General features: G+C 37.1%; 1 protein-coding gene across 1 annotated transcript in view; it reads right to left on the bottom strand.

The window, feature by feature from the left end:
* The window catches only part of LOC104161494 (metastasis-associated protein MTA3-like), a gene marked incomplete at its 5' end in the record, with an annotated part of 81400 nt that overhangs the window by 39230 nt on the left and 29563 nt on the right, over positions 1–12607 (bottom strand). The window contains 3 exons of the mRNA XM_009699956.1: positions 2467–2553; positions 11204–11426; positions 11939–12090. Coding sequence (XP_009698258.1) covers positions 2467–2553; positions 11204–11426; positions 11939–12090 — 462 coding nt within the window. The remainder of the gene's footprint in view (positions 1–2466; positions 2554–11203; positions 11427–11938; positions 12091–12607) is intronic.

The following is a 12607-nucleotide window of genomic DNA, read 5'->3' on the forward strand; positions in this document are numbered from 1 at the left end:
TTCCTGCTGCTCTTATCCTTGTTCTATTGCCTAGTACTTCAGTGAAAATCTCCTAGCCACCTGCACCTACTGCTAACTCAGAGAACTAACTATAACATCTAAATAACCCAAATCAGCCCTTTACCCACACAACAAATAACCAGTTGGCCATATTCAGACTGCATGGTCATTTCTGAAATAAAGATAAAACAGGAGAAGAAACAATACTTGAACGATGTATTAGGAACCCTTTTTATAAACCCAGGTTGAAGCCTCAAACATGTAAATAGCAATAACAACTCTAAAAACTTCTCCCATTTCCACTAATGTCACTAGGGTAAAAAAAAAAAATAAAATATCCAAAGCACACAAAGAGGAGTTCAAGTCTCCTACTGAGTCACTTAAATAAGCATCATGGATTCCAGAGGTGCTTAAGCAGCTGTACCTCTCTCTCATCTCACCTCCTGAACATGCATCCCAGCTGGAAACATTAGCCTGGTTTCATCATGACTAGGAGGTAATATAGGACATTTCATTAGCCAGGGGTTCACCTTAGGGGCTTTGTTTAGTAAGCACAGCCATGACTGAAGAGATTTCAGGGGATTAGCCCCAGCTCTCTAGAGGACAGGGCCTACTTTTAATGCTTAACCTACCTCACCTGTGGAACTGGCAGCACAGCAGCAGAACAGGCATAAAGGGAAATGATGACCCAGGATGCGCAGGGCACTGAAATCCTCTCTGCCTTTCCAGCAGGGCTGGAAACAGCACTGCCCCAAGATGCAGAGTTAACTGTATGCCAATAAGTGTCTGTGAGAATGGTGTGGAAGAAATTTTAAAAAGAAAACAAATGCCCCCTCTATAAGCTATGACATGATATTTAATACTAAATTTTATGAGAAAAAATAATGTAAGCATTACTTATTCACTGGAACATTCAAAAGTCCCCCAAAAACAAACAAAAAAATCACAAACAAGAAAAACCACCCACCAAGCTAAATAGCAATCAAAAAGCCATTTTCTAGTCATCCTTATACAGCTAATTCAGATGCATGTGTTTAACTACATTGGGTACACTTCATACCCCTGTAACAGATATTATTTGCCTTCAGCTGTAGTGAGACACCTTCACTTCCCATACAGTCAAATGCTAAGTGGACTTTACAGATACCTGGTATATTTTAGCACAGTTAATCTTCTACAAAACTTTCACCTAAGTACACATACTGCTGCCTGACAGTGTTCATCCATTTACTCCCATTAAACATACAGACTTAGCTCCCAGAGGTATCAAGACAACCCCTCACTGACTAAATAACATGGCTAAAAACATGCAGCATCTTCTGAGATTACACACGCTGTTACTTCTTCTTTTGACTGCACAGACAGGTCAGCTGGATCAATGGTCTCCAGTCTGATTGCCCCCCCTTACAACCACAACTCCACCAAGGCAATCAAAGCAGTCTTTTCCTCATCCGCTCTAATGACAACGTATATTAATGCACACAGCTGGGATGCCTGTAGGAAATGATCACTGGCTTTTTTCTTAAGCTCCCAGGCAGGAGGAATCAAAATTCAGTGAGAGTGGGCATTAATTCTCCATTATCCAGTTTTCTGAAGTTTGAATTTTGTTAAAATTGATGTTCTGAAAGAACAGTTATAACTACATTAATAGTCGATTTCTATTTCAGTAAGTCAAGAGACTGTTACGGTCTTCTCTGTTCTAGTACAAAAAACCTCCAGTTGATTTTGAGCAAAGCATCTAGACTGAGCTCTACCCCTCACCTTCACTTCTGCAGGATGGGATTAATGCACTGCAGAATTATTCATTGCTTCTCCGATCAATGGATTGATTTATATATTCATTCTATGACTAACAGAAAGCCTCTGTGGTATCTCAACTCTTATATGACTGTGTAAATATTTAATAGTCAGTGGTGGTTCTTTGCAAAGAGGACTATTACATTTTTTTAATAAGGAATCACAATCACTAGAATTTCTCCTCTCCCTATTATCTTATATGAGTTCATCGTCCTCTTAGCTGTGATCTCAGTACAGATTTCATCACATCTTTTAAAATTACATCATCAAATTAAAAGACCAGTGTCTTAGTGTGGCTGAGGTCTCCTTCTTTAAAGTACATAGGAGTACAAGTGGATCCAAGCGGCACAGTAGAGCAGCACTGAGCAGAGTTTCTCCTCTTCGAGCGCTTATTTTTTTTATTTAGAATACCAGACTCTTTTTCACATGCTAAATTACATCAGGTTTCACTCTGCCATTTTAAACCAGTATCAGAAGGCCTTCTGCCTACATCCTGCAAATTTTATCATGCAGTTTTGCAACTGTTAGTGGACCAGAAATTTTATTGATTTGTTGACTTTTCCTGTTACTAAAAGCATAAATCTCTCATTCCATGCATATAGGATTTTTAAGTTTCAGTACACACTGAATGTTCATTTGGTTTGTTATTCTCTGGAGACAGATACGCACCTAAATACCCAATGATACATGACAGGGGTTTTCTGGTGCTTTTTATCTTCAGAGGATTTCCAGCAAGTTCACAATGTCGATCTGCATCTGAGAATTTTAAAGAATAAAATTCAGTTTAAATATTTTACCATTACAAATATAATTAGGACACACCAACCAGTTTCTGACTTGCATATTTACCATAAATTTCTTTTTTCCTTTTAGCACGTTCTTCTTTTTTTCATGAATGCTAATAATAATGGATATTTAAAGGCAGGCCATGTTCCTCATTCATGCAAGTGATGTTTTGTTTTTGTTTTTTAAGTTACGTAAATTCTAACACAAATTTGAATGCATTCTTTGCCTACCAAATCTTTTTGGAGACAGTTAGGCAAATGAAACACAGACAAAAACATGAGTACTAAAATAAAAGCAGCTCTGGCCATTAAAAATAATTTACATTGAAATCTTCATTTTCTACAAGCTTGTATTACTCCATTTAGAGCCAGACAGAAGTAAGAAGGATTTAAAGTTGGGACTACTGATTTCTGTCATGTCTCTTGTGGTACAGTGATTCATAAAATTCTTAATAAGTAAAACAGAACACAGCGGCTACCATGGCAAGATGAAGCTTAAAAAGACCCCAACCAAAAAAATTCCTTTACTATAAACTTTTAAACAAAGCGGTCAGTCGTAACCAAGTATGACAGAGCTCAAAGGTCTCAAAATCGTAACTTCCTGCAAAGTAAATGAAAATAAGCAGTTCAGTAAATACATTCATTTGATGCTACAACATTGATCTGACACCTTGAAAGGCACTGCGAATACACAAGCAGAGAATCTGCCTAAATGCCCCAAACATAGAAGTCTTACTATGAAAAGGTTCACACTTAGAGAGTGGAGTCAATCAACCTAAGGCAAAAATTCACAAGACACTAGGTTTCAGTATATAGTTTCAAGACTACTGGAACTATACTTTTTTTTTTTTTTTTAAACTACTCAGAATGACTGGGTTATCTGTCTTCCAAAAGCACGTAAGTAATCCCTGTATAGGGCTTCCAATATCCCTAGAACACAGGTATTCTGTTTTGAACAAAACTGTATTCGTATGTAGACTGCGTAGTTCTAGAATTCTCTCACATGGAATTACTTCCCACATACACATACCTACATGTACATCTTTCTTTGTATAGGTTTCACATATGTACATGCAGATCTGCATTTTCTAACAAGCTAGGTATTACAAATGATCATAATAATTGTAATTCCACTTTGTCTCCACCTTGTGTTTTACCAAAATGTTCCTGTTTGCTTCATTCCAGCACACAAGATGGAGTACACAGTCACACAAAGAAGACAAGACACTATATATAACATATATATAACATTTATATATATAAAACAATTTACAATCTCTTTATATATAAATGATTAAATGACTAAAATAAGTATTTCAGTATGTCCACAGATGTTTTCAATGCAGCAGACAATGTACAACTTATTTCAATATATTAAGGAATCTGCTTGAAATTCTGGAAAAGCTAGCTGGTATCTGGGCAGCCCAAAGATTCCAGAGCCCTAACGAGTACACAAAGTACTTTATTTTTATCTTAATAACAAAATATACTGTTCTCAGTGAAAAAAATGCACTGAACCTGGTGCCTGGAACATTTTTAATATTCCACAACACTTGAAATATTTTAAGTGACAGAGTAGAATGATGTGTCTCCACTGTCTCCCTTAGTAAAATAAGCACAGACTATACAGGAAGTATTTTATAGTTACTTTGGGAACAGCAAAGCATTGCCTAAGAAGTAATTAGCAAGAAAACTTTCCATTAACATGTCTTCATTGTAAAAAAAAAAAAAATAAATTGAATCATGGTAAGATATTAATACATTGACTGAGAATATAGACTGCAAAGAGAGCACCATTTCCACTCCTGAAGCGAAGCATGTTCACCAAAGGTACCAGGTGGGTATTCCAAAGCACATCTATCTATTAAGAGTTAAATACATTTAATAGCAGCAAAGTTTGATCCACAATGTGGCACTTCCATTAAAAGCACGATAAAGTTTATGATCTTTATGCACTACATACAGAAAAACACAGAAGTTAGATTGTGCATCACTCTCAAGTGTCAAACCATAGAATAAAATGTAGGTAGGAAGTTGTCAAAAACAAAATTAAAAACAAGTCCTAAAATCAAGTATGGGCTTCCACATGAACAATAAAAATCTTTGTAAGATCAGTGAAATAGTGGAAGCTATGAGAAAACACACACATATATAAAAGTTTTATATCTGATAGTGTATTTTTTCAAACTTATCAAAATCAGAAGGTGTGCTAGTGCCAGTAGCGATAGTAGATGATCAAGGTGTGAGGAAAATGTAGAAGACAGATAAAGGCATGGCAGAAATGCTGAATGCATTCTTTGCATCAGTGTTCACTGCAGAAGAACTTAAAAGAAGCTCACTTCCAAAATCCTTTTACGAGGAAAGTATGAGAACTGTGTCATATCAAAGTGTCCATAGGAAATATTTCAAAACAAACTGGTTAATGAATAAAAACAAGTTACCAGGACCAGGTGGAGTTAATCCAAACAGAAACTGCTGAGCACATACGCTACTGTTGTTCAACTAATGCTTAAACTGGTCTTGGTTCAAACAAACAAAACCACAGCAAATGTGGTAACACTCTTCAGTGAGCAGGTCTGCAGACTGGCAAAAGGGCTGAACTATATAGAGGCATACAGTTAAATATGGAAACATCAAGGGAGTCAACAAAGACCTTGTAAAGGGCAAACATGTTTAATGTGTTCACATTACTTAGCGGTGTGTCCTGGCACCAAGAAGGACAACCGCATACTGGGCCGTACCAGCACAAGTGCAGGCAGCAGGGCGAGGGAGGTAACCCGTCCCCTCCACCCTGATGAAACCACGTCCAGACCCCGCGATGAGTTCAAGGATCCCCACTATAAGCGATACAGACGTCCTGAAGCAAGTCCAGCTATTGAAGAGTCACCGAGCTGGTTGGGGGCTGGAGCACAGGACATCCATGAAGAGGCTGAGGGAACCTGGTCTGGTCAGCCTTGAGATGAGGCGGCCAAGGGCAGACCTGATGGCTACCTGTAACTACCTAGTGGTAGAGCATGGAGAAGATGGAGCCAGACCCTTCTTCAGAGGTACACAGGGATAGGACAATGTACTATTGCCATCTGTGGCAACAGACACAAGCTGGAGACGGAAAATTCTTGTTAGATGTACAGAAAAGATTATTTACTGTGGGGCTGATCAAACACTGAAACAGGCACCCAGAGAAGCCATAGAGTCTCCATCCTTGGTGACAGACAAATCTCATCTGGACAAAAGGCTCATGAGCACATGAACTTGATGCAGGGGGTGAGATTAGAGACCTCCAGGGGTCCCCTACAAGTCCTGTAAACCAGTGATGGCAAGTATCACAGCTTTGCCAGGATCCTCTGAAAGAATCGTGACACGTACACATGCAGCTGATCTGGCATTCAACTTTGCATTTCCATTAGCTTTTAACAAACTGTGTCACCAAAGACTGTGGTTGTCCAGCTGTTACAGGGTAAGAGAGTTGTGTTTTTTTTCCAGGGATTATCACCTGATTAAAATCAATTGTCTATGCAATCCTCAAAGGCTCTGTGCTGTTCAACATAAAAAAGATCAGGAAAAGAGGTGATTAGAGGTAGTTTCTTGATAAGAAATTACTGAGCATAATCAGAGCTAAAACTGATTGCAAAGGATATCAGCAGGATCAAGCAATAAATGTAAATTAATTCTTAAGGGGTAAAATCGCTGTAACATACAATGATGGGTGCTAAACCACCAGCACCCAGAAAAGAATTTATGAGTGTCGATGGCTTTCTAAAAATATCTAAAAAATATCAAGAGCAGTCACTTAAAAATAAATTAGAATCAGAATATATTAGAAATAATGATAGGATGAAAAAGCACAATAGAAAACATCATGTGAAGCTCTCTAAAATGATGAGAAACCCGTATCTTGAGGGGCATGTAATTTGGGGCACCATAACACTAAAAAGCATACATTACAATCAGAAAAACTACAGGGAACAACATTACAAACCACAGTGTGAAATTGATTCTTTATGCGGTTTTAAACAGATCAAGTTCTTAACCTAGAAAAGTCATGACTTCTGTAGATATTAAAGAAGTCAACAAAATCAGGAATCATAGAATCATTATGGTTGGAAGAGAACTCAAAGATCATCAAGTCCAACCGTATACCTGATGCCACCATGCCCGCTAAACTACGTCCTGAAGCGTCACATCTAAGCGTTTTTTGAACACGTCCACCACCTCCCTGGGGAGCCCGTTCCAATGCTTAACAACTTAACAGTGAAGAAGTTCTTTCTAATGTCGATCCTGAATGTTACGGAGAAGATGACAGAGAATGAAGTTTGTTCTTTATGATTTGAAAGGGTTTTTTACATTATTTCCTTTTTTAAAACTAGATTTGTAGGTCTCTCATGCTTAGACACTTTCACTGGGGAGTTATTTCTCTTTGATATTCCATCATACCCCTATCAAAATTCAGATTATCTAATGAATCTACTGTGCCATGTGTATTCCCTGAATTCTGTTCTGAGAAACTTTGGGAAAAAACCTAGTGTGTTGTAGTTACTACTGGTTACTAAAATCTGGCACAAATTATATTCAAAGATAATAGTAGAGAAAATATTTTCATGCTCGATGCAGTCAGAAGATCTTCTACAGCTATCAAAATCAAGGATATAAAAGTTATTGTGACTCAGTACCTGTAAACATTACTCACTCCAGATGAATGGATAGTTCTGTGTCAGTAAAACATACGCTGTATGCTTTCAAAGACAAATCAGCAACAAGATTTTTCCTTATTCTACTTAATTGTCACGCATCTTTGTTTTATCAAACCAGATCATAACAAGCAAGTACTGTATACCAAACTTGTTATTAAATCTGCAGATTTAAAGGTACATTAAGTTTTGATCATGAACAGTATACCTATTTCCAGATAACTATATTTATTACACAGATAATACATAACTATCCACTGAAAATATTCTGACAATCATGTCTACATAGATGGAGTATAGTTACCCAAATTAAAATTTATGTATTAATTAATTATAGTAATTCAAATTTGGGTAACTACACTCCATCTATGTAGACACTCTATGTGAGTTGTATTGACAAAAATATATCCAAGCAGGGGGGAAAAAAAAAAAAAAAACCCTCAAAAATCTTCCTGTGCTGAAGTAATAAGGTTCACAGATGCATGGCTCACTGCCATGCATATATCAACATGCTTGTAAGCTGGAGACAGACCCAATCTTGTCAGTGATTGTCTGCAGAATGCCCACATACATTTCATCGAATTAAGATACCTTCCATAGACAGGATAGTTTTGCTTAACTTTCTATAAAACATCCGATGTATTCAAACTAAAAAGAAGGTATTTTGCCTAATTTCGAGCATGGGAATTTCCTCTTACCGAAACAGTTCGCCAATTCTAATTATTCCTGAAAATCCATCAGATGAGTTTATTGTCAACAGCTACAGCGAGTCTATTATCTTCAGGCAGAACCAAGTTTGAGATTTCCATGATGGGTTGTGCTCCTAGCAGGAGATGCCATGCCTTCTCAACCTCCTGGTGACCATCCCTAGATTGAACTGGGACACAAATGCATCGTCTCCACTACCTCCTGCTGGTGTCTGATCAGGGGTCATGCTATGTGGTTCATTAATGAGAAAAATATAATTCTTTGTACTAACTGAAGGAATAAAGAACATAGCATAGGACCTTGTTTTCTGCCAGTGGAGGTAATGGGCTGAGGGAGGAATTGCAATAATAAAAAAGGCTCTGTCTGAAATCTGGTTTCATCTAAAAGATGGTTGGGCCTGAGGTTAGTATTCTCAGAGGCTTCCATGCTCCTCCAAGACAAAAGAAGTTATCTGCAGACAAATTCAGGTGGAATGCAAAAATCAATTTATTTTATGAGCAAGCTCTTACTGGCTTGTTCAAACTTTCTTTCTCAGAACTGGGAATTAGTTTCATTTACAATCTGCACTTCAACAAATCGCGTAAGACTAAGGAGGCATAAAACCTGGTACACTGCTGGGGTAAGTGCCCTACCAGCCCTTCTGTCTTTAGATTTTATGGTTTCTGAGTGTTGGTATGGTGCCTACTGCAATATAGTTGTGAAATGCAGTGATGTTTTCAAGCACTGGCTTGGCACACACAAAGGGACAAGCCTGACAAAGCATCTAAGCAGTCATTAGATTCAAGTTTCAGCACACCAACGTGGAAAATAAATTCCAAATCAGTTCCTGGACGTCCTAACAATATCATGCTATATCACATCACGGGTGACCTGCTACTCCGGCCAGGTTATTATCTAAGCATGACTGTAACTTTTGCAACACCAACACAGACATTCATTCAATGTTGTAATTACTCAGTGGTATTCAACACATGAAATCATTACTGTTAATTAAATCTCCTTTAAAAATTAAAAGATTGCATCAAGTTATCCTTAGATAAGGATTCAAAGCATTTTCAGGAAGAGAGAGCCTATTTAGTTGTAACATTACAATCTATAAAGTCCACTGAACACAGGTTACCAGATATAAGTACAGGGACAAAAGTAGAAAACAACTTTTTTTTTTTCATTTACTTACTTACTAGGCTTTACTAGAGTAAGAATATGACAATGACAATGCAGGTAAGAGCATTGCATGATTTCACAGAGAGAGATTGCCAGAAAAAGAATATGTGCATGTGTGTGTACACATATGTGTGTGTGCACACAGAAAGGATCATGAGTTTAATTAAATGAGATATAATCTGGTTTTGACTATTATAAAATAATTTGAATGTTGTGTTCAAAAAGCATTGACAATTGTGACTATTTTTTCATCCTCAATCTGTTAGGTCTAATCAGGAAGCATCAGCATTCAAAAAGACAAAATTGCAAGGTCCAAATTTTGCTTTAAGCAAAGAGAATAATGAAAGACAGACCACGGGGCGGGGGAAATAATCTTTCTGCTCTTGATGTTAATCTGATGTGGCACTTTTTCATTCAAAGGAACAAAGACGAAGTGCTCACAGCACTGCCAGTTTGATAGAAGAATGACTATTTACTGCTGAAAAGCTCAGCTTTTCACTCCTTTGTTTTAAAGTTGAACTGTGTATATAACACTGGTTCTAGTATGATGATGAACAGTTGGATGAAAGCTTTTTTCCTTCTATTTTTTACCTTCTTTAAACAAAGGTTTCATCTTTCCAATTGAGTTACTCTAGTGTGAGAAGAAATAGGGATATGGATAAAAAGATTCAAGGCTCATGTGAACTTCTAAAATTGATTTTCCTCCCTGATTCAGCAGAAATCACTGCCAATTACACAAATTAAAGGGTATAATGCTTTCCTCTCAAAAAATAACTCTTATTTTGTATTAAGGATTAAAAATATAATCCTAGTCCAGCCTTAGACACACTTCTTCCATAAAGTACAACCCATTTTATTCACACAGTGGACATATGGTTTCCTTAAACCTGAAAGCTGCTCCTGATTTACATCGCTTTGAAAGAAGAAAGGAAATGGCCAACAGGACAACTAAATAAATAAAACAAGGACAGTGAACAGAAATATTCACCAAATTGTCGATGACTGCAGAAGTAGGCGAAGAGTTTGCATGCGAAAAATGGCTGGTGTTAAAGTACATAAGGGGAAAATAATTACTCAAAACCAGATTTTAAGCCTCCATGGAGTAAATTTCTTATAATGAACACTGACATTATTGGCATCCCAGTCAAATATGCTGGGAAAACATTTAGTGTTAATCCAGTAAACATGGTTATAAAACCAACATCTAATATTCTAAAAAGGTCTGTTCAATTCTAATACAATTGACAGTAAAATGAGCCAGCATGGCTCATCTTGGAATACCAAGTGTCTGCTCTGAGAACTGCATCTATGGAAGACTGGGAAACATAACCAAACAGCGTGAATGGTAAAACAACGTGCTCAGCAAAGATTCAAAACCTGCTGAAATATTCAGTGACTTTGCAGCACTACTTACACACATACGCACATAAAGAGACTCACTGTTGCTATCTACAACAACTCTACTTGCTATCTATACCAATTTTATTTAAAATTAAAATCTAAAACTGGAACAGACAAAAATGATGCAACTATGATGTAATAATAAGCATAGCTATCACCACCACCTGATCACCATAGTAAACAAAGGGTTGTATTACAGGACAGATTTAAATTCTTATGCATCCTCAGCTCACTCCTTGACCAACTCCACTGAGAAAAAAACAAAACATGTACAGATCTATATTGTCTGCTCAGTGAGAAAATAAACAAATAACACAGAAGCGAACTTCTTCCACACTGCCTAGTAGGAAGTATGTTTTTTGTGTCACAGTATTGATTTCCCCTCCTGGCCCCCGATTTTTTTTTAATGACAATTTCTTGTAAGTGAATGAGGTAATAGTTATCCCCTTTTTAATTCATTTGAAATGTTTCCCCAGCCTGAAATCTGTTCAAGGCAGCTAGACTTTATCCAATGTGTTCGTGATATGCTGGACAAACGAAAAAAATGAAAAGCAAAAGTGTATAGACAAGAAATGTTTATTGAAAAAGAAAATAAAATTAAAAGACAAAAATGGGTGGGAAGCACAGCACACAGAACTAAGAATTAAAAAAACATCTTACATTCTGCCTTAATGGCAGCACAGTTAATAGGGACAAATGGACGTCTTGCTGCCTGCCGCAGCCGGAGGGTATTTTTGCAGACCTGACGGGCCAATTTTGTCCAACACGTTGTGTGAAGAAAGAATGCTTGACGTGTTTTCACTGCCGACTTTGGACTTCCAGTGTTACGAACTGGAGTTCCCTGTGTAGCCTGCCGGGACATGTGAGTTCTAACATGGGATTCCTACAAAAACAAACAAAAACCCCAAACAAAAAGTCATAAAACCATACATCTGAATTATAGCATTAAAAAACCCCCACAATTTGGATAAATTCACAAAGCTTACCAAAAATATGTGTAAGCACTATACAAATAACTGGGGCTTACGTATGAAGCTGTAAAACACAGAGCAGAGAACTCTATTGTGAGTGCATATATAATGCCATTCTAGACGAGCTATTGTATAGTCCTATTAACATTTTATAGGTAGCAGACCATTTGATAGACAAAATTACATTTGTCCACCAAAGATGCATGAAGTGGATGTTTATCTAAGACTTAGTCAAATAAAGACATGGCAGGAACTGTACAATCTTCAGTTCTACTTAAGACAGGAAAAGGATTCATAAATTGAATTTTGCAATACCAAAGTTGAACACATACATAAAAAAATCATTCCATTAAATATTCAAATCACAGCAGTCTTGTGAAAGCACCACATTTCATTTTAGCAAAATTTATGTATGCAATCTCACCTCTGTAGGTTGGCTAGAAGATAGTTTATCTTCATCTGTCTGCGTGGGCATTTTCAGGCCACCATATTTCTTCCAATAAATCCAACAAGATGCACACAATCTACATTGCATATTAGGAGGACCCCAAGAATACCATTGGTGAGACTGTGGAGCTACAGAGGAGAAAACAGTACAGGTAAACTGGTGCATGCTACATTCAACATAATAAATCCAAATGCTGTAATAGATGGCTTTATATGGCTACAATATATAGCATTATATGGATAAATATTTAATACATTTGACATGGAGAAAATAAGAACTTGAAATTTTGATTTCCTTTTTACAAAAGCACCCCAAAAGTCTAACTCCAAACAGACATTTTGAAAATGCTTCCCTATTTAATTTCAAACCAGGGGCTTTGTACTGCCAAGAAGAGGTTTTCTTTCAGGGCACTACCAAAAAGAAAAAAAGCCCTATAAATACTCCATTATTTCTAATCTTACCCTGGAAGACAAGCTTAAGTTGCTTGTTACTTACTAGGATTACTTAAGATCTGGGTTTTTTACTCAAGTTAGCAAAGCGAGTACTGATAAAGAAAGATCCACATAAGAAAAGGACAAGCACATTTCCAACTAACCTTGAAGATGCATATGTACCTTTATCTTTTACGTGTGGAGACTCAGCAGG

This window comes from Cariama cristata, unplaced genomic scaffold (genome assembly GCF_000690535.1).
Source record: "Cariama cristata isolate BGI_N322 unplaced genomic scaffold, ASM69053v1 scaffold10875, whole genome shotgun sequence".
Lineage (NCBI taxonomy): Eukaryota > Metazoa > Chordata > Aves > Cariamiformes > Cariamidae > Cariama > Cariama cristata.